Source organism: Taeniopygia guttata, chromosome 10 (assembly GCF_048771995.1).
Source record: "Taeniopygia guttata chromosome 10, bTaeGut7.mat, whole genome shotgun sequence".
NCBI lineage: Eukaryota > Metazoa > Chordata > Aves > Passeriformes > Estrildidae > Taeniopygia > Taeniopygia guttata.
The window spans coordinates 11,665,682-11,690,824 of NC_133035.1; the positions used below are offsets into that span (position 1 = coordinate 11,665,682).

The window sequence follows — 25,143 nt, forward strand, 5'->3', positions numbered from 1 at the left end:
AAAATATTTTAGAATGTTTTATTTCAAGCAGTTCTCATACTTGGTCTTTCAGCTGTGTGTGCTGAGGCACTGTGTGGGAGAAGGGATGCAACTGTCTCATTAGAACTGGAAATACAGGATCAATTGTTACCTATTTGAATTTTATTTTATTGCAGCAAAAGAAGTCTTACTGCTTCCATGAGGTGAAGGTGCTTTGTAATTAGATTAAAGGACCAAGCACTGACATTTCTGGTGTTTCCTCCCAAATCTTGTGCTTTTTTCAAGCAGTACTGAACAATTAATTAGACAAATTTTTTTTGTTTATATGTAGCTTTAATACCGTTTTCATTACTCTGACATATGAATTGATGAATGAGTGTAGAGGCCTCAGAAATCCTTTAGTGGGAAAAGCTACTGAAAAGAGAAAGACTAAATGTCAGACATCACCTTGTAGTTACTTGAAATATATAGATTCCTTTAGAAGCTAGTTCTTACTATAGAACCAGACTTTAACTGTACTACCTGGTGTCATAAAAATTAGCATTTTTAATTATCCTCTCATATCACTTATGTTGTTATTGCTGGAATACGCATGATATTCTGTACTTGCACTCCAAGCAATGGATTAAGCAACATAAATTCTTTTAATACACACATAGAAATTTGTAGTGTGGTGTATTTGTCAAAGCAGTTCTTGAACAAAACCTGCTTGAAGAGCTTCTGTGTTATTCACAAGATAATTTTACTGCAAATGCAAAGTATTCCCTAGTTTAAAAAAAAACACATTTTTTGGTTTGCTTTCAGGACTGCCCTTCAGATGTTGGTGACTTTAGAGCACAGCAGTGCTCTGCCTACAACGATGTCAAATACCAGGGACACTTTTACGAGTGGGTCCCTGTGTATAATGATCCTACTGCACCTTGTGCCCTGAAATGTCAGGCTCTGGGAAAGAACTTGGTTGTGGAGCTTGCCCCCAAAGTGCTGGATGGTACTCGCTGCAACACTGAATCCCTGGATATGTGCATCAGTGGAATTTGCCAGGTATGTTCATGGTGTGACTCTGAATGGGGCCTTTGTTGAGAGGCCCTTTGCCCTTCAGTGGGTGCTTTGGGATTGTTTTTCATTCTGTTTATCAGTTTAGATGTATCTGCAAGTACTGTGGAATGGATTGTAGGTAACTTAACTTTTCAGGAAGACACAGAACTTCCTGACTTAGCCATGGATATTTATCTGTACAGATAAAAGGTCAATAAAATCCATTCACTCTTCTATTTATGCATGCAAAAAATAATGAACCAAGATATTGTAGCTATAGCTTTCCAAAACTTAGTATATCTGTGAGGATGTGCTGAAATTGCAGAGCCTTCCATTTCATTTTATTAATTTTCTGACTCTCATATAATCTCTGTTAAGGAGAAAATTGGACATTTTATGGGATCCAGCCCATAATGTCATGTGTGAGTATGTAGATCTGTCTTGTTGTATGGATGAGTGACTATATGTTGTGGCTGCATGAACTGATTGTTTGAGTCTTTAAATGGCAATATACCTTTCTAGATATATTCATTATTTATTAGTTACTCTATTGACTTTATACAGTTGGTGTAAAAGCAGAGAGTTATAATATTTGAGGCTTGCTAGCCTTGCCCATGTCTCATTAAGAAAGCAATATTGCAAACTTGTTTTACGAACAGTGCAGTTTATAGAGAATGGACATGTTATTGCAATTAGTTTTCTTTCTCTGCAAGTGGTTGTTGCTCTGTTAAATGTCTAAAAATGTGTGTGACTCAAAAATGCAGGATATAGCCCAGTGAGAAAAATAGCTCTATTATAGAGGAAAATTTGACACATTTGGCAGAAGACTGGTGCATGGATTATAGCAACATTAATATATGATCTGGACCTTGCTGTGGGTTTTATGTGGCTTCTGTGTATGCTGCAGTTCCGATGCCAGTCGTGTCAACACACGGTGCATCTGCTGCCTCTGGAGCAGAATTCCTCAGAGAGAGACTTCATTTGTCAATGGTGCTTCACTGTGGGATCCAGCAGTGTTTGTTACCCTCTGCTGGAAATAGGATATACCTCCAGAAACTCTGGGAGCACTTGCCAAATAATGTATTTCTTGTGCCATGTTCTTAGTGACGCTTCCTATCCCAATAAAAAGGCTTTTAGCCAGGAGGGCTGCCCAGCCTTTTCCAGGGCTCGAGTGCAGGGCTGGGTCTAAGGCAGCTCTGGGCTCTTCAAGGGCTTGTGCCCAGGGTGCTGTGGGGGTGCCAGTGTCCCCCACAGCGACTTCAAACACCTCCTTCCATCTTTCATACATGGCATAAAATTCTCTTTGCCCAGAGTGGATTCAGTGTTGTGAAGAATAGTTGGGAGGTATATTTAAAAGGGCTGCTTTCACTGTTTCTTCTTAGCATTTTGTAGTATTCATGTGTATATATGATAGAAAATGCTTGGAAATGTAAATAATACATTTTTAGAATAAATGAAGGGGTGGAGAAGAAATTAATCATTCCAGAAGCAGGAACTGGAACTCTTATGCTGTTGATGAGAATCAATTCCTTTTCTCTGTCTCACATTTTTATTTTTTTTTCATTATTTCTTCCAATTTCACAAAAATATTTTTCACGAAAAAAGCCTGGAACAAATATGTTTAGAATGTGTTCTGTGCTGTAACTTATTAATTTTTTTTTAATTTATTGCTGATAGTCATAAACAATTAACTGTTTTAACTTTATTTTCTTGAAGCCACTGGCTATTCCTGAGGTATTTTTTCACAAATTGAAAATTTTTGCTTTTTAAAGTATATATTTGATAATTTAGTGTTGGATAATTTTATTGAGATAAAAAAACTGAAGTAGAATTCAATTAAATTAAATAAAGATTCATTTAAATAATCTTTTCCTCTTTTGGGGGAAGAGTGAAAGGTTTCTTTCTTGTGAAAGGGGCTGTGGGAGGAAAGGTCTTCCTCAGAAACCAACACAGAGCTTTGTGCTACTCCTCTTTGAGCAGGAAAAGAAAACAAATTGATGCCTAATCTTTCCCAGAAAAACATGGTTATTTAGTTAACTGCTCTTAAAAGAGACAGCACAGTTGTGATTCTCCACAATTGTTGCTGTAAGATCTGTCTGGTGGGTTCTGACATGTCATTGGCACAACCAGCAAATTGCTTGGCAAGGGTTTTTACAGCTAAGCCATCTAAATGAGCACATCACACTGCTGATGTGGGGATCTTCACTTCTGTGCCTGGGAGCACCAAAGACTTTCTAAAAAGGAGATTGGTGCTGGTTTTGCTCATTTATTGTCTCAAGTTTGACTCAACTTCCCCTCCTCCCCAACATGATTACACTTACGTCTGTGTTCTGGTTCCTGCTATGGTGGGCTGCATCACTAATTCTGCCTCTTGTTCAAGCTCTCACCTTGGCAGCATTTGAATTTCCAAAGATGGTGAATTCTTGTACTCCAGCTTCAGTTCTGATCCTTTGTACTTCCCTTATCAAGCAAATCAAGCTAAATAAGCTCTATCAAAGCAAACTGTGAGATGACAAAACTGCATTCTGAATAGTAGGCGAAATCTAAAGATGGTGGAACAGGGAAAGGTTTATTGAGAAAATCAGTAAGATATTTTGAGGTTGCTTGAGGATTAACTCAGTCAAACCATTTGATCATGTTTTAGTTTGCTACTGCTTCTGTTATCAACCCAAATATCTGGGGCTGTTGTGTTAAATGGGGACAGGTCAAAACTTCACTGCCAGGATTTTCACACTCCTAATAGTTTTTCTAGTCTCTGCATAACACCCAAAACATTTTTTCATATAATGTGTTCATGCTGTGCCCATCTGGCTGTGGGTGGAGACATTTAAAAACATCTGCATGTCAGACACATATGTGGGCAACATTTACCCAGTTACTCCTCCTGCTTTGGGGCCCTGCCTCTTCTTGGGTTTTGTTTTTAATTTGTGCAGACCTGCTTTTTTTCTACCAGAAAGCAGGATGGGGTGTTACTTGTGCCAGCACCTGAAATGGTTACAGTGATAATTTTCCTAATATGGAGTAATATGTTTGGACAACAAATACACGCATCACCCAAAAAATCTGGAGTCCTGAGGAGCAGCCTGACTAGTTCTGTCCTAGGCTGTCACAATTAGGTCAAGGATGATGTAAATCCTGCAGTGAACTTTCCATTTAGTGTCAGCAAGTTGTTTGTGTTCCAAAAAAGGCAGACACTACACTGTGCCTTGTAGCATATGGCATAAATTTAGCTGACATCAGAACACATCCCACATGTCAAGGGCAAAGCCATCAACTCCTGCCATACTCGCTCTCCTCTGTCACGTGTCATCATGTGGCGAGTAGGTATCACTCACCACCAAAGCACTCCTGTGCTGGATGTAAATATCTGTCAGAGTTTTCATTGAAAACAGTTTCTGTAAGCTCTTGGAATACTCTTGCAATTCTTTTTTTTTTTTTTTAATAAGCTTTATTTGTGTTTTAAACTTAAAGTTATAGCAGATTACAACTTTTTTTTTCTGAATCTTGGCTCCTTTTATCCTGAGAGTTGCTTTCTCAAACTGTTTGTTTTGTGTACTTTCTCTTTTGGTTCCTGCACATACATTTTCTTGCTTGTAAATATGTTTAAGGACTGCCCAAGATGCACAGGAGGTTTGGTGTGCAGAAACTCAGAAAGGAAAGTTTCCTTTCCATCCTGTGTTACTGCAGACATATTTCTAACACGTGTTAGTCTGAGTAGTTAATTCTTAAATAGTTGTTTAAAAAGCACCATTTTTTCCCCCCAAATTAATACTTACTCTTGATCCTTACTTTTAATATTTAAAAATTACAAAAAAAAGTCTGTGTTGCCTTTTTCTTTTTTTTAGCCTTTGAGTGATTCATAGGAAGAATTGATTTTGAGGTAACACTGTGTCAAGCCAGATGTTATACTAAACCTGCCATTCTTTCCTGGGTACCCCTAATTAGCAAATGCATAGAGTAAAGTGCATTTTGGAGCATGAAGGTGTAGATACCTGTGCTCTGTCTACCTGTTACTGCGCCAGAGCTGCAGGCTGGACCCTGCCCAGAAAGACTGGCAGTTACTCAGGGAGATCCAACAGAACTTTCTGGCTCTCAGAGCTACATATGAAAAACTTCATGTGACTGCACATGTGTGACAGGGGTCATAAAACTGGGAGTGGGGAGCTGCAGCTCAGCTGGGAGATGTTGGTGGCTCTCCAGAAGTCCCACTGGAGGATGGGGCTGAGCTAAGCAGGAGCTGCCACATCCTATGTGACCTGTCAGTGTCACCCTCCCTAGCCTCAGGGGGTTGGTTTCTCATCTGTGGAAGCTCTTGTCACTGCCCAGGCCAGCAGATCATTGAGCCACCCTTCAAGGGCTGCACTTGTCCCCTTTGAATGTCACTGCCCACCTTGGTGTAGTGGTTTCCTTGTGATGACATTGTTGGCAACTCGGTGGTGGGTTTTTATAAATAAATAATAATAACAAGATGCTCTCAGACACCGCAGGTAATAATGAGATACTCTCAGACACTGAAAAGGTTTTTGGGATCACTTGTTTTTATTTTGCAGTTTCCCACTTCTGCTAGAAACTGGTGTGTCTTTTCAGGTCTTATCTTATTCTCTATCCTACTGTTCCTTATGGAGAATGCTCTCCATAGGGATTTCTTACTGTGGAAGTTTATCCTTTCTTGTCAGATGAGTACTGGGGTTTTTTTCTGATGTCCAGTGTCTTATCTATACTTCCTTGGTCATAAGTGATTCACTGCCAAGTTTTGTTTTGTTTTAGTAAGCTGAGTGCAAATGTGACTTTACTTCCCAGCCTAGCAAAGATCTAAATCACGTGAGCAGTGATAGCAGAAAAGCTCATTTGGGTGTCATCTTGAAGTAGAGCCTTAGTAACCTTCAAATCCCCCAGGGCTAACTTCACCAAGCAAGGCAGATTTGACTGAACCCAGCCAGAAAAGGAGCAAAGTAATTTGATTTCATACACTGATTTCTTTTTTGAAAGTGTTCTCACAAACAAGAAGCTCACTGGGAGTTTGTGTCCTATCCTCTGGCTGTATGTGTATGTTTTTTTTTAAATGGAGACCATGTGGGAAAGGGTACTTGCTCCTGCTGGGTGGTCCTATAATCTCTCAGCTCCTCTAGCATGTGACAGATCCTGTAGTAAGAGTTAAAGGTTTTGGAAGCACTTTGTTTTATTTGATGGAAGTGGATTTACAGAGTTGTGGAACACTCTTTAGCCTCTTGCCTTCAGATATAAAATGTCAGCAGAAATATGTGGAAAGTCTTTTTAGGAGCCCTTTAGTATGCAATGAATTTTATGCACTGTATTTTTTTATTTTCTGGGGTTTTTTTTTTATTGCTTTACATGCTTTTCCTCGGTATGGATGGCTCGGGGATTTGAGAATCATGGTGCATCTCCTTGTGCCCATCATTCTGGCTTAGTTTACACCTCTGTTCTGAGGTTTGCATTTTGACACACTTTGCCTGATTTCTTACCTGTGAGGAGCTGGAAATCCTCAAACAGAGGAAGTTTTCCTCCTCCCAGCACAGCTGCTGCCCATTCACCTTGGCAGCTGGGACTGCAGTTTGTGGGCTGGGAGGAGATGGGCTGGGGAGTTCACTGTTGTCCCGAGCCTGGAGGGGCTCTGTTCTGTTAATTAACAAATGCTGAAGCCTGTGTCAGCTTGTCTGGGCTGCTACTGTCCTGGGCTGGTTTGATTCCAGAGATGTGAGAGCCCGTGCCACAATCAGGCCTTTGTTAGCTCAGACATAACTGAAGAGTTGTGAGACAGGACCATGTGAGAAGAAAATCATGACTCAGATAAAGTCATCAGGCTTTAGACCAAGATAAATCCTCAGTGAGGATAAACTAGGGTTTGAAAGTGCTGCTTGAAAGCTAAGATTCCACACTACTTTTAAAGTAAATAAATAAAAAAAAACATAACTTGTTTAATTGGAGGGATGTTCTGGTATCTCTCCCTCTGCTTGTCAGAATCAATTACTTGTGGATGATGAGCATGGGAAAGAGACAGTGGGAGCTTTTTTCTTTATGTTCTCTTGGGGACATATTTTATCTGTGTAGGAATAGAGTGCAGGCTGAAGCTATCATGAAGTGAAGGATGTGAGCAGAGATTGCAAAGTCCATGAATAGATGGGCTTTGAATGACAGCAAGGTTTTACAGCAGGGCAAAGAGACGTGGAAAATACTGACCAAGGGAGAGCAGGATTTTCACATGACAGTTTTTTCATTCATTCTTATTACAATGAATTCCCATAGTCATATTTAAAATTAGTTATTTGTTGTCTGGATACAGTCAGTCCTGACATCTGCCTGTGCTGGATTCTGTGCTAAAACAAGTAGAGCAGGGGAAAAATGCAGCAAAGAGCTGACATTGATGCAGTGAGATCTCTGTACTCTCATAGCACATGCAACTGTGCAATGAAGCACAACCTTAATTTCTCTGAGTTTTGGATTTTGTGAGTGTCTGTGTTTTTGGAAATAGAAATCCCTTTTCTCTGAGTGAGACCAGAGGATTTTCATTTTCCCTGCTGAGTGATTCTAATAAACTGCAGTAGAGATTTGTCTTTTTAAGCATGTAAGAGTTTTTCAGTTTTGTTCCTTTACTAGTAAATGCTGAAATAAAACAGGTCCTTTCTTAGTCAAGTCACAAAACTTGGAAAAGGCATTTTTGTCAGAAGTAATTTGGAGGTTATCTGGTATTTTGGTCAATGCTGATAACCTTTAGAAGTATGTAGGTGTTCTGATTCCATTTTTATCTTAGTTCTCATCTCCTGTAAGCCTGAAATAAATAATTTGATTTACAGAAGTCCAAATACTGTTATCCTGGTGGCTGGGCTGTCACATCACTAAGTTGGATATGGCTGGTATAATAGTTTATTTTCACACTATATTTTGCAAATCTTGACAAATTTTAAAGGCAGTGGAAGGCACTTGCCCCTGGGACGCAAAGTCTTCGCCACCTTTCAAATCTGCTGCTGGCCAATTTTAAAATAAAAACCACTGGACAACATGTACTGAGATAATTACAGACTGGTCAGCCCTTGAAGGGAAGGATCTCCTGTGCAGTAACTCTCATCACATTCTTGTGAGAAGTACAATTATCATCCATTTGTGCATTCTGCAGTGCAGTTCCTTTCTCAGCAGAAATAATGTACCTCTTTGACATTTTAAGCATATTGGGCACTTCCCCATAAATGATTTGCTGGGTTTTCTGCCTCAGCTGAATTTCACTATATGCCATCTGGATGTTTGAGTTGAAATTCCACTTGCAGGTTGGTCCTGGAGTACACATTTTTTGCATCCTTTGAAACAGCAAGGCCACTGGAAGCACATGAATATAAATGTACCCAGAGTAGCCTTCAGCTGGGTTTTCCTGACAGGAGGAGGGGCTTGCTCAGGGATAGTAATTATGTCATACTGAGATATAGTTGAATTGATTTTCTGTTTTCATTTTGTTAAACAAAATCCCACTAATAAAGGGCATTACTCCCTGACACTGAGCTGCCAGTCCCTCAAGCAAATATAGAACACTGCAAAACAGAAGCTTGTCTGGTAATTTTAATGGAATCACTTCTAAATGAGAGCCTGTATCAATAATAAATTTCTTAGTAAAGTAGGAAATTATTTAGTATTTAACAAACACTGAATTTAACACTGAATTACTGAATAGTTAAGTGGCATGTCTGCGAAAGAGCTTAGTCTAAGACAGTAGATAGAAAAATAATGGTACTAGTGCAGCTTCAGTTTTAATGTTTCATAGAATTTATGTATCGGTCACAAATAAAAATAGCAGTGATTTATGCTTTTGTGGCTGCTTCTATTAGGAGAACCCAGAATATTTGTTTTTTCTGGCTATACCTGGATCTTTGGCTCCAGAGGATCCTCGAAGGGGGAAAGCTTACTTTGAAAGAGAAATATTATTTATAATTATCTATGTTGCTGGATATGATTTCATGCTTTTGATAGTAATAATGACACTTAACACTTATGTGATGCTTGTTATGCAGAGATGTCTGGTTTTACTCATCTCTGAAATAAATATTTTTTCTTATAAAGTGTAGGTGTATCTTCAACTTATGTATTTGAAGTATATAATCTTGAGTCATTGGTATTCCAGAAAACTTTCTGAATAATTGAATTTAGGAGGGATAAAGCAATGGTATAACAAGCAAATATTGAAATTTTGAAACTTAATTCTGTATCGCATTCTGCACTGACAATTCTAGTCCATGTTTGTATTTATACTTATTAAGAGAAGTCTCTGAAAGGAGGGAGGGAGGGTGTGGGTGGAGTTTGCCTTGTTTTTCATTATGGTGCTTTTTTACCATATTGGAATTTCAGTTAAAATTCTATCACCTTGCAGTCCTGTCAGTTTTCTTATCATACTTAATTATAAACATCTTAACAAAGGAAGCTTTTTGAATTTAACAGATTCTTGGACCTTCACAAATCAAAATTAACTTGCTACTTGAATTTCTTTAAGTCCAATTCCTCAGCTGAAACACTACTAATTGAATAAGACCTAAAGAAACAGCTTTACATGAGCTCCTGAGTGATTTTTGGATTCATATTTGCAAAAATTTTTTTTAATGTTCCATAGTCACTTTAACATATCAGCAGTGATCTCATTCTTCTCTTTCATCTATATTACTGTATTTTATACCCTGACTTTTTGCTCTTCCTTTGCCTTTCTGAACCTACATGAACTATTCTAAGCATGCTCCAAAGTATTTAACACCCTTCAGGACTGTCTTTCAGCACAGCCCTGCCATGCTAAGGTTTGTTGAAGCAGACGAGTGGTGGTGTTCACTGCTTAACCAGCTGCTTTCTATCTGAGCTGCATGTGAGAAAAGTATGTATAGTTCTGTAAACTATATAATTCTTTTTAATATTCCTTTTTTTCCCCTTTGTAAGAACGGACAAGTAACATATTCAGGTTCTGGCCAAAAACAGTAATGGATTGGAGACTTGTTTCTAAAAATATATTTATATATTTGCTGTATCCAAGTTCCTTGGTACCTCAACATGAACAATTTTATAAATTCAAAAACTGCTAATTTCCTCAATATTATTCTTATATTAAATTTCTACTTGCTGTTTGTTTTGTTACATATTGGTGAATATTCTCCCTGCTGTCTGAGGAGCTCAATTACAACCTGGTCATTAAAATTCCTGTATTGTTTGTTGGCATGATGATATTTATGATTACAAATGTTTAAATTCACAGGGTCCCAACCCTTCCATTACACAGTTTGTGTTATCACTTGTTTCATTTATTCAGACTATGTTAAAATCACGTAATATTATTTCTGTCTATGCCCTAAAAGCCTGCAGATGTTTTCCCAGTCTGCCTGTAATATTTACAGCTGATCCCTTTGCTCTGTAAACAACAAGCAATGTGGGGTAAATTAATCCCACAAAATGATTTAATTGTGAAAATCATCAGCTTCTTTGGCTGGCTGAGGTGCAGTGTGAGCAGAGGAAGGCTGTTGCCATTTTTTCATTTTCTTGTCCTTGTTGCAGCTTTATTTGCAAATAACCAAATTTACTGTCTTCAAAATGTTTCATCACTCTTTTTTTCTCTCCAGTAGTTATTGGGTAAAATATGAATACCTTAAATTCATAATATTTTATGTCACAATGCCATGTTTTTGAGACCCAGTTTCCAAAGCTGTACCTTACAGCTTCCTTTTCTGGTGAGATCTGTGCTGTTCAGCTCACCTGAGACATACCTGATCAAGGGTTTACAAACAGATAAAAAAGGCTGGCTCTAGACTTTGAGGTTTGAAAGATGTCCCATCCCAGTGTTCCCTCATTAAGATTCCTATTTGAATTAGCTGTAAATTTGTGTCTTGTCACTTAAAAACCTGTGAAATTTTTGGGTCCTTCACGTTTAACAAAATCTGGAATTCTATGCTCACTTCAAGTCAAAATTGTGATTATAATTTGAGTTGTTTTCTAAATTGTGTTTCCAGATATCACTGCTTGATATTCATATTTGTAACAGCTGATGTAAACATAATCTGGGAAGGAAATCTGCAGAGGGTGAATGCATCTAGCTGAACACACCACCTTTGCTGTCAGGGGGGCTGTAAACCTTTTCCCACATCCAAGTCCCTTGCAGCTTGCACTCCTGTTTTATTTCTGTGGTATTTGTGTATTATTAAAAAAAGTATGCTGCTGTGCTGATTATCTTTTTGTACATTCCGTGTAGGACACAATAACGCCTTGTGTTTGCACAGTTGTGTGATTTTTGTTACACCCAGTGGGAGCTTGTTTTCACAGGGGCTGTGTGTTTTGTTATTGTCATGGATGTTTGTTATTGTCATGTTGGGCCCTAATGGGCTGGTCTTGCTCTGCTTGCTCAGTGCCCCCCTCCCACTAAAGACTTGCAGCATCGGTAGCCTACAAATACGCAAGAGTTTAAACTAAGAAAAAAAATCACTTTTCCACACAGGGTATCACAACGTGCAGCTTATTTTTCCCTTTGAAATTAATTGATGAGTAAATAAACAGTTTTTTAATATTTAGAAAAAGAGATAACACTATGAAATGGAGATGTGTTTGAGACATTTGTGGAGAGATTACACTTGCAGTGATACAATTTATCTCCATGTTCTAGTAGTATCTTTATGTGAATAAGGGCAGGAGAGCAGTAACAACTTTAAAAGTCTTCCAAATGGAAATATAGACTCTCTCAACCACTGGTACGGTCTCCATCACTGCACCATCTGCAAGCTTCACAAACTTCAGGAGGTGCAACATCTCTGTCAGCTGGGGATCTGCAGTCAGACCCCTTCCATGGATTGGAATGGAAAAGCACAGGAATTTTCAAAGGTCAGAAAAGAAAGTTTGTTGTGGAGCTGGGAACTGAAGGAGTTGTCAATGCTGGGCTAGAATTAAGGTCCCCTTCAATTGCAGGAATAAAATAATTTCCTGCTGCTAATGTAGGTTTCTCTGGTGAATCTGAAGCCCTTAGGGAGGAGAAGCCTTCCCTGCAGGTCTCTCAAGTGAAGGACTGCAAACTGCCCCCATTAATGCCCTCCTCTAAAGGGAATTCAGGCTGTAGGGAATTGGGAAAATAAGGGAAAGGGGCTGAAGGGGGAGGTGGGCCTGCTTTGTTTTCTTTTCCACAGACATGTGAAACTTTGAGATTGCATTTCTCCGCGTTTGGCAGTGGATGTGTGTGATTTGTGTGTCTGTGTGTGTGTGTTGACTCAGGCTGGAGGACCCAGCCCTGCCTCTTACGTGTGGACTGGATCCTCACCTCTCCAAGGGGATCGTGTGTCAGCTCTGGCACAGCACACATGCAGTGGATCTTGGCAGCTGACACTGCCCCTTCCAAGCATTTTTATATAGGAAGAGGCGTGTGCTGGCCAGTTTCAGAATTCTAGCACTGCTTTTAACTCTGAGTTTCCAGAGGGTTTTCTATCCGTTTGTCAGTTTGGATTTTTGTTAAATATATACACCCATGACAAATTAGCTGCCCTTCTCAGGGATATATAAATGTAAGAGGCAGGTAGGCTGACTTGAGAAAACTTGAAGCTGGAGACCAGCTTTTTACCACATTGTTGAGCATGTGGTACTCCCTGAAAAATTATTCTATGAAATGGTGAAGAGTAAGATAGTTGAAGCCAAATATTTATCTTCCATTCATCAAGAAGGTACTTTTAGTCAATTTTGTCTATTCTTTGTTTTTCCATTCTCATTCCCATCTTTCTTGTGGAGTTGACTGATATGCAGAAAAAGAAAAACCTGGAAAAATGTTTTCATTATAATTTGGAGGGTTTTCAGTTGAAAGATTTTTTTTTTGGTTTTTTTTTAATTGCTTTTTGAATCTTTGGCAGTGTTTAAGTTTGGGTATTTTATAATAATCTTTAGAAAGTTTTATGGAATTGGTCTGATATTCATAAACCAGAAAAAATCCAAAGGTGAGAAGTGAATCGTCTGGTTAGCAAATGTGTATGTAATTGACATTGATGTAAATGGCAAATAGATGTACCCTAGTGCCAGTTAAATTCTGAGTAGCCAAGACACTAGAATGTTAGAACTGCCCTCAACTCCCTGTCTATGAAGCTGAAGGCTGAGTGCCCTTTAAATTTTTAACTTGGATCATTTAATTGCATTTATCCTTTCTCAGACATAATTAAACAGGTGATGAAAACCAAATTGTAAATAACATAGTTATGTCTTGTCTTGGAAAGAATAATGCTCAAAGATATTCATTCCCATAAATAGTGGGAAATGGATTCATGTATTTCCTATGCTTGAATAGCTTAATATATCAGTTGTTGTGGTTCATCATTAAAATCATGGAAATGACAGCATGCTTTTAAAACCCTAAATGGCACGATATGCTTTGATAGAATGAGGCCAACTCATAAAATCAAAAGGATAACATAATAAATAAAATTCCAGAAACCTGAGCATGTCTACTACAGCTTTGCCCTCCTTCTGACTGTGCTGTTGATGTTGGCAGGCAGTGGGCTGTGATCGACAACTCGGGAGCAATGCCAAGGAAGACAACTGTGGAATCTGTGCAGGAGATGGCTCAACCTGCAGGCTTGTGAGGGGACAAGCTAAGGCACATGTCTCACCAGAAAAAAGTAGGTTGCAAATTGATCCTATGGTAATTTACCCTTGACTGTGTTTTCTGCTTGTATATTAGCATGCATAATGCAGTGACCTTTTAGCCATATGCTTGTTTGCAGTTTTGCAAAGCTACTTATTCTAAAGTCTGTGCTAGATTAGTCTACTGAAATTCCGAGAGGGATACCACACATTAGAGTATAGCTAGGAAAGAATTTGAGATATGCATTTTTTTTTAATAGAGCCACTCAATTCATTCTATCAGGAATAACCATTAAGATGCACATCTTATTTTAGAGGGTATCCTCATGTTGCAGTATATGTGATGCTGCAGCAATGTTTTTAATCCATGGAAATATCTTATAGATGGTTTTATGGAAATAGTGGCCTGTGCTTGTAAGTACCTGGTTTTCAAATTAACTTTGATTTTTTGGGGGATTTTTTTGGTGTGGGTTTTTTTGGGTTTTTTGTATTTTTTTTTTGTTTTGTTTTTGGTTTTTTTTGGTTTTTTTTTTTTGTGGTGTCTGATGACAGTTGAACTTCAGGGGCAAGTTACTACTTCTATGGTACAAAAAGCACAAAGTGAAAGGGACTAATACTTCTAGATTTTTTCTGTGTGTTTGGCTCAAATTCCACCATTCTTTCTCAAAATAATTCACATCTTACTGGGAGTAATTCTGTTGGTCTTAGTAATATTAAAAATATAAAATATGAAACAAGGAACAGTATTGGAAGTAGACCCTTTAGTGGAGTCTGAAGAGTCTGGCTGTTTTGATATGCAAGCAAGGTTTTCCAAACAAAGACTCCCCTTTGACACTGGTGCTCTCCACCCTCACAGATGATGCTCCCTGGAATGTCACAGCACATGTCCCATGTGTTTATCATATGAAGAGTTGCCTCACATAATTTTTTCTTTTTCTGAACTCACAGTATGTATTTGTCACATGGGGATGGAGCCTTTGGGGTTAATTACCTTCCTGCAAAGTCCCCAGATAGAAGAGTGCTCTTAAAGTCAGTGCTCAAAGTTCAAATTTAACCAGCTTTTCCTTTTCATGCTTGAAGCACCTGCCTCTGGCAGTTGCCTATGTTTTACTACTGTTGTATTTCAGCCTGCAAAAATTTCACTTGTGCCCTGATTTTGAAAGAGCTTTGTACATTGAATCATACTAAAATCTTATTGCAATATATATAACTATTCCCATGGGGTTTTTATGCCACTGTTTGCAGTATGCTTCAATTTGGATCTAACTTGGAGTAGTTTATTTGTTATCTCAATGCTCATTGCTTTGCAGTGTGGTGTCTTGTACTGCCCTGGAACAGTGTTTGGTACCACCATGCAGGAGCATAATTTCTGTAATTCAATACACATATATAGCAAAGACAATCTAAATTAAAAAGTGTTTGGTTCTGTGGCAGCAACTTGCAAAGTCATAGGATAATTTTCCACAAGTCAAAGAGCCTTTTTTACATATTAGATGGTCTATCAGTGTTAACCTTTGCCTTGCTTTGACTAAAGGTCTTTTTTTATTGATGGGAGAGTGTAGTTCAGTAATTTATAGATGAAAGAGTGAGAAAATGTCTTGAATGCTTACAATGAACTGAAAAAAGAATTTTCATGAGGGGCCACATTTTATTCATTTGCCATATCAAAGACTCGGAGCTTCTGGTCAGCATAGAGCAAGTCCTTGTAAAGCAAATACTTTTGTAATGTCTCCAAGTTGTATTTGTTTTGTGTCTATATATAGATAGATACAGATATATAAGGATATATATATACAAAATAGCTCTTTCCCTTTCTGATGTGAGGGTCAACTGGAATTGAAGGGATTTGTGTTGTGTATTCCAGCTTTACAGCACCAGAGATTCTCCTGGGGAAGAATGATTCCTGGGGACACCATAGCTAGTTCTAAGGCCGCCCAAATAAACTTTTTGGATTGGTGACTTTGATTGGATAGTTCATGATAAATGAAATTAAAAATTGCATATTTAATTGCTGCTTAGAATAGAAGTACAGTAAAGACAAAGTGGCAAAAGGGATCTGGTTTTGAAACTGTCATTTTGTGATAGAAAATATTAATTTCACTTGTGGTACTCTGGCTTAGGTAAGAGCTGACTAGAGCTGACATCACTTTGTGGGAAGTCTCCCACTGCCTTGAAGGTTCTGAAGAATGCCCATGGTTCATTGTTTCCTCTGTCATAATCCAATGTTTCCTTAAGAGTCCTTTAAAATTAAAGACCAAGAAAGACTATTCTGAGGAAAGATGTCAGTTTTGCCAATTTTTGGGTTTATCTTGTACTGAAGTAGGCTGGATGATATGAATGAATTACCACTGGCATAAGGAAAACAGTACACATGCTACTAAATTCAGAACTTGATGTTTTTCTCGGTTATTGTGACGGTGCCAAAATATATTTTGGGTCAAGTTGTTCAACACTATGCAATGAGTTCCATATAATCATCCTGTGTGTGAATGAAATGTGGAAATAAAACCATCCTTTCTTTGTGGTAAAATATCAGTGAAGGGAAGCACATTATCTTCCAGAGTCATTTGGAAGCTTTCAGATCTAGTGTTGAGAAAATATCGACACATGACAGAAATGTATTTAAGAGGGAGCTTAAGGCTGTGAGCAGGATGTAAATTTTACTGTTCAATGAAGCAAATTAAAGAACTGGAAGGAAAGCAAGAGCGAAAGATTTTAGTTTAAAAAAGAGTCATAAGGGAAAATAAAGTGCTTGGTTATCTTAGGCTTTATTTTAAAACAAAGGAATTTAGGCATTGATAGCAAATGATTTCTCATGAAGGACTAATTTTGTTTTATTATCTTTTTTATATGTTTTTACATTAAGTTAATGTCTTTGATCAGAATGTTCAACAGCAGTGAAAGAGTGCTTACTGTTTTGCAAATACGGAAGGAACAATTATTTCAAAAGTTTATTTTTTCCAATAACACTAAATTGCCTTTGAAAGACAAAGTAAGTTAAACTTCTGTCAGCAAGCCAGATTCTAACATTCTGGTAAAATGATTAAAGGTTTGACTAACGATATTCAAACAAAAAGTGTAATAGGTTGTAAAATGTGCCATCCCACTGGGAAACGAGATATCATGGGCCTGAAGCTTCTAGTACTAAATGCATGGAACTCCCATTAACTCCACTGCACTTTGTGCACATGGAAAAATCGTAGGATTGGGCCCTCATATCTGCTTCCTGCACCATTGTTGGCCAGAAAAGGTAGAAAAATGTTCTGGTACCAACAGAGAAGGCAAGATCCTGGTTCAATGGGGGGTGAAGTTGAAGGCATGGACTTGTCCCAGTCTGGTTTTATTTGATTCCCAAACTGCAAGATACTTGCAAGTTTTGCCTTAATGTTTTGCTAAAGAGCTTCTTATAAAAGTTTTCACTGGTGATGGCTTTGTAACTGTTTGAATTTCCTTTTGCCATGTGCTTTATTTCCTATGGCACTTGTGTAATAACCAATGGTCACTTCTCACATGATGTATGCCATCATCCCCAAGCGTGCTTAACCAAAAACCTAATTTCACTTGGTCATTCATCTAAACAGAGGCCTTTGGCACAGCTCCCTCTTCTGTGTCATCAGCCAGATCAAGTTTGTGACAACTTCTTGCCTCACATAATTTTCTCTCTTTGAAATAAATGTACATGGAGCTAGCAATTGTCAAGGTTGCCTGATACTTCATTTTGTATGAAGGATTATTTGCCAAAATTAGACAGTTGTGTCAGTAACTTCTCATGCCAGGTGCTATGTGTTTTGGAGAAAATTCAGCCAAAACAGCTCAGCATATTCCAAGGACACAGAAGAGAAAAAACATGTTGTTTCCCACTGTCAAAACATTCTTGAAACCTTTTATTTAATATGTCTTAAAACCCCCCATTGTTGGACTTGATCACAGATCAGGGATTTGAAATTTGGCAGGCAATGATCTTCTGGTCATGGATAAGTCTTTTGTAATGTCTGTGAACATCAACACATATTTTACTACAACCTTTACAAAAATCCCCAACCTTTTTCTTCAGTTTCAGTGGAATCTTCTTGGATGTTAACAGCTGAAATTTCTGAAAACTTATCCTTTTAAGTGTTCTCTAGCTTGTTACAAGTCCTGACTGCAAACAGATTGCATGTGTCTAACCTCCTTAGAATACATTAACATGTTGCTCTTCCAGAAATAAGCTCTTAAATGTTTTCCTTGAGGTTGCTCTTGCTTTCTGCTTTACTGCAATGTGGACCAGGTGCCATGGCATGAACTCTGTGATGCCTCCTACCTCACATTCAGGCATTCAGAAGAGATTTTGTGGAGAGCTTCCAATCTCCTGAGCTTCAGAATTATGACAGGGAGTGATGAGCTCACATGAGGAGAGGGAAAGATGAGATGAGCTGAACAGAAAGATTTGCCATTAGTTCATGCAATGAAGGAAAGGCAGATGTGGAAGGTGGGTGGAGGTTGTGGGACTGAGTGTACAGACACACTGAGTCAAAGAAAAGAGGAAGAGAAGACTGAGATTAGATAAGGAATCTGGGTGGGAGATGGATCAAAAACACTTGGAGAGGAAGGGGGGAAATCAGCTATCTGTAGAGCCAGAAGAGGGAATTGGGACTGGTTTGGCAGGAAAACTGTGTGTGGGGAGGGTGCCAGTGCATTAGGGTTCCAGTATGGATAAGGAGCATGTTTTTTGAAGCAAATTTCATCATGGCCCTAACATACTGTTCATCAGTTCATATGACAGCATGGTCTTGCAGAGCATAAATTGGAATTTTTTGGATGAAGCTAAACCAGAAGATGTGTCCCAGAAAAGCACCTGATGTTCTCCAGCAGCTACAGGGGAGAATATCCAGTCCAGGGGATCAGACTAGAATTAGTCCAAACGAGGCACCTGTAATTTTGTAGTGTGGATGCTGGGTCTTCAGCACCAACTGTTCCAGTCTAGACATCCCTTTATTTTGGTTGGTTTATCTGGGGCTGTTACAGGTAGTATGAAGCTTCCTTCTGTAATTTCATGGTCCCTTTTGTCTTGAAGAAATTTCCTTGTAAGAACATTGGCTATTTCATGACTTATTCTGTACTGCATTTCCTTAAGATCCATTGAGGGGCTGTTTACTGCATGTCTTTTATGTTTTCTCCAGTGCATGTATTTGGCTTTGCTTTCATTAGGCAGGTCAGCACAAAGCCCAGAAGTGCACAAAGGCAGCAGTGCCTTCTGGAATTATGCCTGATGCCAGAACGGATGAGGAAAGCCACTGCAATAAGATTCCAAATATTTTGAGATTTTTAGTTCCTGTGTGCTGTAGTTGTTCCTGGATTATTGTTTGTACTTTGAGAGCACAAAGGTCTTTGATCAGAATGAGGGAATCAGCAAATAAGTTCTGAGCAAATACATAGAAAGAAACACTTTTTATAGACCTGAAATAAACCCTCTGGCCTGCTATAAGAGGAGAGAGGGAAAAATCCCAACTGGCCCATATGTGAAACAGTAAATGGGTCCACCATGGCCCACATGGAAAAATAAATAAAACCTGCTGAATTGGATTGAGTTTAGGAATGTGGCTCCTTTATTTTGATCCTGGGGATTAGCTCCCAGTCTTACCATAGCAGGGAGTCTGATCTTGCTCTCATTGAGATCCAAAATCTAAATCCACATTAACACCATAGAAACAGGATCAAACCTTGACATCTAAAGTAAAAGTAATCCGGGAGCTTAATCAGCAAGTGCTGTGTTGTGTGCACACATTTGCTGAGTGTCTCTGGGTGAGAGTGGAGGGAGATGACTCCATGTGCTGGGAATCCCAATCCTGAAAGGAGTGTTAGAATAGAGACACAATACCTCACCTGTTTCTCAGTTTTTAAGGTGAGCCTTAATCTGAGCTCAGATATTAGAGTTTAATGTTTCTGCATGATCCAGATGAATTTGGGCTAATTTGTTTTCATCTTTAGACAAAGGTCAGCAATTAACTTTCAAAGAAATACTGTAAAGGGGAAAAAAAAGGTAATTGAAAATTCTCAGTATGGATTTCAGGGTAGCAATTTCCCCTTATGTTTTTGTAAGAGTTCACTGCTTTTAGCACTGTGGACCCTACTGATTTAATGGGAAATATACAGCATAACCATTTTAAATGGGTTTACAGAGCCTCGTGTTTCTTTAAGAATATGAATTACATTCAACTGAGAACCAGAGACCTTTAGAATATATAGTTTTGGAGCCAGACCTGGACAACCTTAACTATTGTTTCGAAGCTGTCCCTAAGACAAGGAGGAATCCCTTATGGTCAGTTCTGTCCTGTTTCTTCCAGACACTCATCTCTGTTCAGAAGTCCAAAAATCTCACATTTATTTTTTCCTATAATTTACTTCATCTCAAGGAAGGACTGCCCTAGGTCATAATTATCTCAGTCAGGTTACAAAAATCTGCTGTCAGACTTCTTGACAGGTCTGTGGGCTGCAGAGGTTGCCTGCTGCCGCGGCGGTGAGCTTAGTCATCTCTAATGCAAATAAAACACTTTCTGGTCATATTGTCTGTGCCGCAGAGAAACACCAAATTTAGCACCCCCATGAGACTTTTGGACCATATCAGAGAGTGCTTCGGTGAGGGTGGAATGTCTGTAGTACTGCTAAAGGAATGTGAGGCATCCTGAAAAGGGATCTGCAGGGTCTGCGGGGCCAGCGGAGCTGCCTTGGGGAGGTGCAGGGAGCTCAGCAGGACGACCCTGGTTGTTCTCCAGAGTCCTGCACATCTGTGCACATCTGCACACCCGGGCTGCCCTCGGTCCTGCCTGAGAACAGCAGCTCCTGTGTTCTGAGCTGGTCATCATCTGACTTTTGCTCAAGGTGTTGTGCTGTGACTGACCACTGGTCGTTACCAGGATGGGATTGAGTTCCTGACCAAGTAAGGCCAGGTGGGCCCCCCAAACCTGCTTTCTCTCAAATACTGTTGAGCACATGTGAATTCAGTAGTTATTTCCTTACTTTAAAGATATACACACCCACTACCTCCTGGCTATCTTTAGCAATTCCTCTGATGAAAAACCAAGATGCAAAAAGATATTAAGTGGTTCAGTAGTTAATGTTTTTTCCAGGATTCCTTAGTTGTGTTATTGTTTTACTGTAGTATTTTTCACTTTGGTGGAATACACAAGAATGAAATTAATAAAGCTCATATTTTATTACATCCAAAATAAATTGTTATATTTAAATGTCCTTCCTAGAAATTGACGATATAAAAACTGTAACATAAGAATGTGTTTATTTCAGAAAAAATAATTGCAGTATTTGCTTGAAGTATTTTGAACATTTGGCAGGAAATCATACTTATACTAAGGAGATGTAAACCAGAAGCTGATAATTTAGCATCTACTATAATGGGGTTTGGTTTAAAGTGGAAAGAACCCTTTTTAAACTTTTTTTTTTTTTTTTTTGTTAAAACTAAACTCAACTATTCTTCCTCTAAATATTTTATGGGTAATTCTGGAGCCAGTGTATCACTGACTTTCAACACACATTACTTTCAAAAGGAACTTCCTCTGCACCAGCCACTGAATGTGCATTAGTTTCATCAGCAAACAGAGCATCTTGTACAGGGTGCAGCTGCAGAGGGCAATGTGGCAGGGCCTGCCTTACAGAAGATACACGCTTGGGCCATGATGGAAATGGGTGACAGCTCCTTGGATGCTTCTCTCTTCCTTTGTGGATATCCCTGTGGATACCCTTTTCTGAGAGCTCTGCTTTTGTTGGCATAAGAGTCTCTAGCCTGTTGATTTGACTGGTAACTCAGTTTGCTCAGGCAAATCACAGATTTCCTACATTTGAAATGAGAAGTAATACCTTTCTGCCTTTGTAAAATGCACTGAAGTAAGTGTGTTGCACATTTATATTTGAAGAGGCCTTTCAGGCAGCCAAAAGCTGTTTTGTATTGATATGTCCTGTTGGGGGCTGGTTTGGTTTATAGTTCATTTTAAATTGAGCCTCTTACTGGAAGAAATTATCTTATATGGTAAGTTAGATGCAGACACCATTATAAAATATACCTTATAGCTATTATATATTTGCTCTTAACTGGTCTGTAATTGGTTAAGGGTTAGTGTTAAGTAGATGATTTATTTCCTGTAAGTCCTGCCACTTATTAAAGTTGTGACCTGCAGCAGGAAATGAGGTGTGGGCAAAATGAGACTGAACAGCTGCAGATTTTTGTAAGGGGGAAGGACTACTTAGCAGATTCCTTATGTCAATTCAGTGATTAGAAAATAAAACTAGGAAAACAGAGTGTAAATATGTTCCTAATACACTACTGACATTTCAGTTGTTATTGTTAATACCGAATTATTTTCCTAGAGAAAGCAAGATTTACAAGTCCATTTGTAGGTCTTGAGAGTTGCATGACATAGCAAACAGACTCAGTACGCTGTACTTAATAAAGTGATGCAGTGTTTTTAATAGAAAAATTGTAAAAGCTGTGAAATATTTTCTTAGACACATTTGATGGTTTTCAGTCTAATTATGTGATGTAAAAATTCCCTGATGAAAGATAACTTCTAAAATAGTTGTTTAATGTTTGTAGGAGAAGAAACTGTGATTGCTGTACCACATGGGAGTCGCAGTGTGAGAATTACCCTGAAAGGACCAGCACACCTTGGTATGACTGAGCTGTTTTATGTATTTATACATAGGCAGAAGATAAAAACAGAACCTTGTTTCTGAACTCATCCAAACTTTGGAGAATATGGGTAAGATCATGACCTCGATACCTTGATTCCTCCTCCCATCTTTAATATCCAACCTGGAGGTAGTCCTAGAGAACACTGGAAAGTTTACTTGGTAAAAGGAAATAGAATATATAGTGGTGGCTTCTATTCCTGCCATTTAAACCAATATAAGCCATCTCAAATACTGTACACTCTTAAACAACATGCAAAAAAAAAAAAAATACTTCCAGAGGATTATGTGTGGAACCAACAACCCCTGCATAACTCAGCACCATATTTCTGTTGAAGCCTTGGACAAGTGATCTAGGAACAAATGATGTAGGGTGAATGACTATAGAAGTCCTGTTTCCATGTAAATCTTTCAGTCATTACATACCACCAATGAGAAACAGTTTGTTATTCTGTAAGAATAACAAAATATTGTTTTCCAGTATTTTCTTTTAAGGCTGATGGCAGTATTTATGGCAATTTCTTTATCCATAGGCCTAGTTTGCCAAGAGAATTTATGGTTTCAATGATAGGTGCTACTGCTATACCAAGCAATGAGATAAACTATTCCTTTAACTTTGAGCAATTTTTTATTTGTAGAAGTGGCAGATGTAGTCTGGATCATAGAAGCAGAAAGAACTGAGATATATAAACAGAAGTTAAAAAAGTGTTTTATTTGAAAATTGCTCATCAGTTTGTTTGCTTTCAAAAATATATTGTCACATCCTTTCAAAGAAAAAAACTGAAATAAAACTCCCTCTTCAGAACAGCTGCAGAGTGACAATAACTCTTAGATATACTACTCATATTTAAAAAGTACAAAGCTGAATTTATATTGGAATAAATAATATTCCTTTAAAACTGTTGCAGGGTATGTGTGAAGGAGTGATCGTGACCAGTTCAGGTCAGGACTCTTGGACTTTCTTAAGTAGTTCTGCAGAAGAAAGTTGTTGTTTCAGCTTTGTATGAGGAAAAAGTACTAGATTGAGTGGTTCTTGGGGGATTTCTGGAAAGCTCCTGAGGAATGCAGCAGCAACTCAGTAACTAAGTACAGAGTGCTCCTGGCTTCCTACCCAGGGTGGTTCTGTAAAGAAGCTGTGGCTTGGCATTACCTTTGTTAGTTCACTCTCTAGCTGGACAGGAATTGTGAAATGTTCCTTTAACCACTTCCACCAGCACATCTGTTTGCAAATCTGCAAGGATTTAGACATTTTTTACCTAAAACTAAAATTGCAGAGGTAAAAAACAACTGAGAGCTGTTGGTGGGGCGGGAGGTGAGAATTGCTTCTGGCTTCATAGCCAGGTCTCCAAGAGCTAATGCTCCAGAGGGGCTTCTCCACCTTCCCACTGTATGTGTTAGTGGGTGTTTGTCACTCAGAAGAAGATACCAAATGATCTTTTGCTGCAGCTTCTTCAACTTCAGTGTGGGTGTGCCGGTATAATTAAAGCCAGATTTTTATTTTTTTTTTTAATCACCTATTATTGCAGGTTCCATTTGTCAGGGATGTTTTCCGTGGCTTGAAAGGAGTTGAATTTAACAGGTGAAGCAGGGACTACTTATTGTTAAAATTTTATCCTTCCTCCTGTTGCCAGTATATATTTGTCCTTCAAGTAGAGTCAGCAGCAATAGCAAAAACTTGAAGAGCACTATGGAGTGTCTGGCTCTTTTCCCTTTATCTTCTGTTCTGTGGGGTTTCATCCTGGGTTTATGATCTGGTCTTGTTCCAGGAAAGCACAGCTGCTGGACTAATCAAAAATGGAAATGTGGTTGGAGATGTAGCACATAACAGATTTGAAACAAATGCTCTGAGCATTGTTTTGCAACCTGCAGTTAGCGTTTGAGCAAGAGCTGCATTTCTTTGTAGCTGGTTAGAATAAGTACTTTCTTTGTGCCTCTGGGCACTTAAAGACAGGCAGCAGATTCATCAAGATGTTACTTTGGGTTTTTAACAAATATGGCCCCCCTGTACTTCTGCCTGCTAGGGTTGGTGAAAGATTTGGTGGAAAATAACCAAGTAATTAGCACAAAAATGGGTCTGAATAAAATGTTTCATTGTGTTGGCTTTGTTTTTGATTTGGACTGTATCATGGCTTTTCTAATAGTTGTTTTAAGAGCGTTAGAATCAAATGTAAGACTGAAAGTTCCCTGAAATTAATCCTCCAGCAGAAGAAACAGGAAAACCAGAAGCTAATATTTTTACAAGTGGCTAATGCTAGATAACTGAGTTCGTGAACTTAGGGAGGATAAACGTTACTGAAAGGAACTGAAATGTTTTCTTTTTGTCAATTTTTTTCCTGCTCTCAGTGATTTGCATCGCGTGGCAGCCTTTAGCTGTGGGTTTGTCTTTGACAGATGCTCAGAGGAGCAAAGGGTTGCTTGTTGCTTGCATTTTGAGAAGAATGTTTTGTATTGTGCTACCTACAAACGAATCACAGAAAATAAGCAGCTTTTGGGCAGCACCATACTTGCTCTTTATTGTACTGGGAGCAGGAGCTGTTTCTCTGGGAGCTCTTGCCTGCATCTCTCTGCACAGGGAGGTACCTGCAGTGGGTTCCTGTGCCAGGCTTCTGTCCGCAGCTGGGCAAGGCATTTGCCATTTTTAAAAAGGGAGGGAAAGTAACTAACCATGGATAGTTACAGGTCCTGGCACTGGTGGTTGTCCTGGTGATTAGGCACAGAAACAGGTGAGCACTCAAGAGAATTCCCTGTCTATGTGACTCTACACATCTGGAGTCTCAAGGAGTTGATTTAGGATGAGGACGCTTACTCCTGAAGTCAAACTTCCCAGTCTTTAGTATAACAGACTCTGCAGAACAAATAAATGTTTGGTGA

General features: G+C 38.7%; 1 protein-coding gene across 4 annotated transcripts in view; it reads left to right on the forward strand.

Moving 5' to 3' along the window:
* Positions 1-25,143, forward strand: part of ADAMTSL3 (ADAMTS like 3) — a 170,750-nt gene that overhangs the window by 82,993 nt on the left and 62,614 nt on the right. For all 4 annotated transcript variants that reach the window (XM_072934075.1, XM_072934074.1, XM_072934076.1 and 1 more), the window contains exons 6-8: positions 784-1,020; positions 13,502-13,628; positions 22,178-22,252. In XM_072934075.1, the coding sequence (XP_072790176.1) occupies positions 784-1,020; positions 13,502-13,628; positions 22,178-22,252 (439 nt within the window). The remainder of the gene's footprint in view (positions 1-783; positions 1,021-13,501; positions 13,629-22,177; positions 22,253-25,143) is intronic.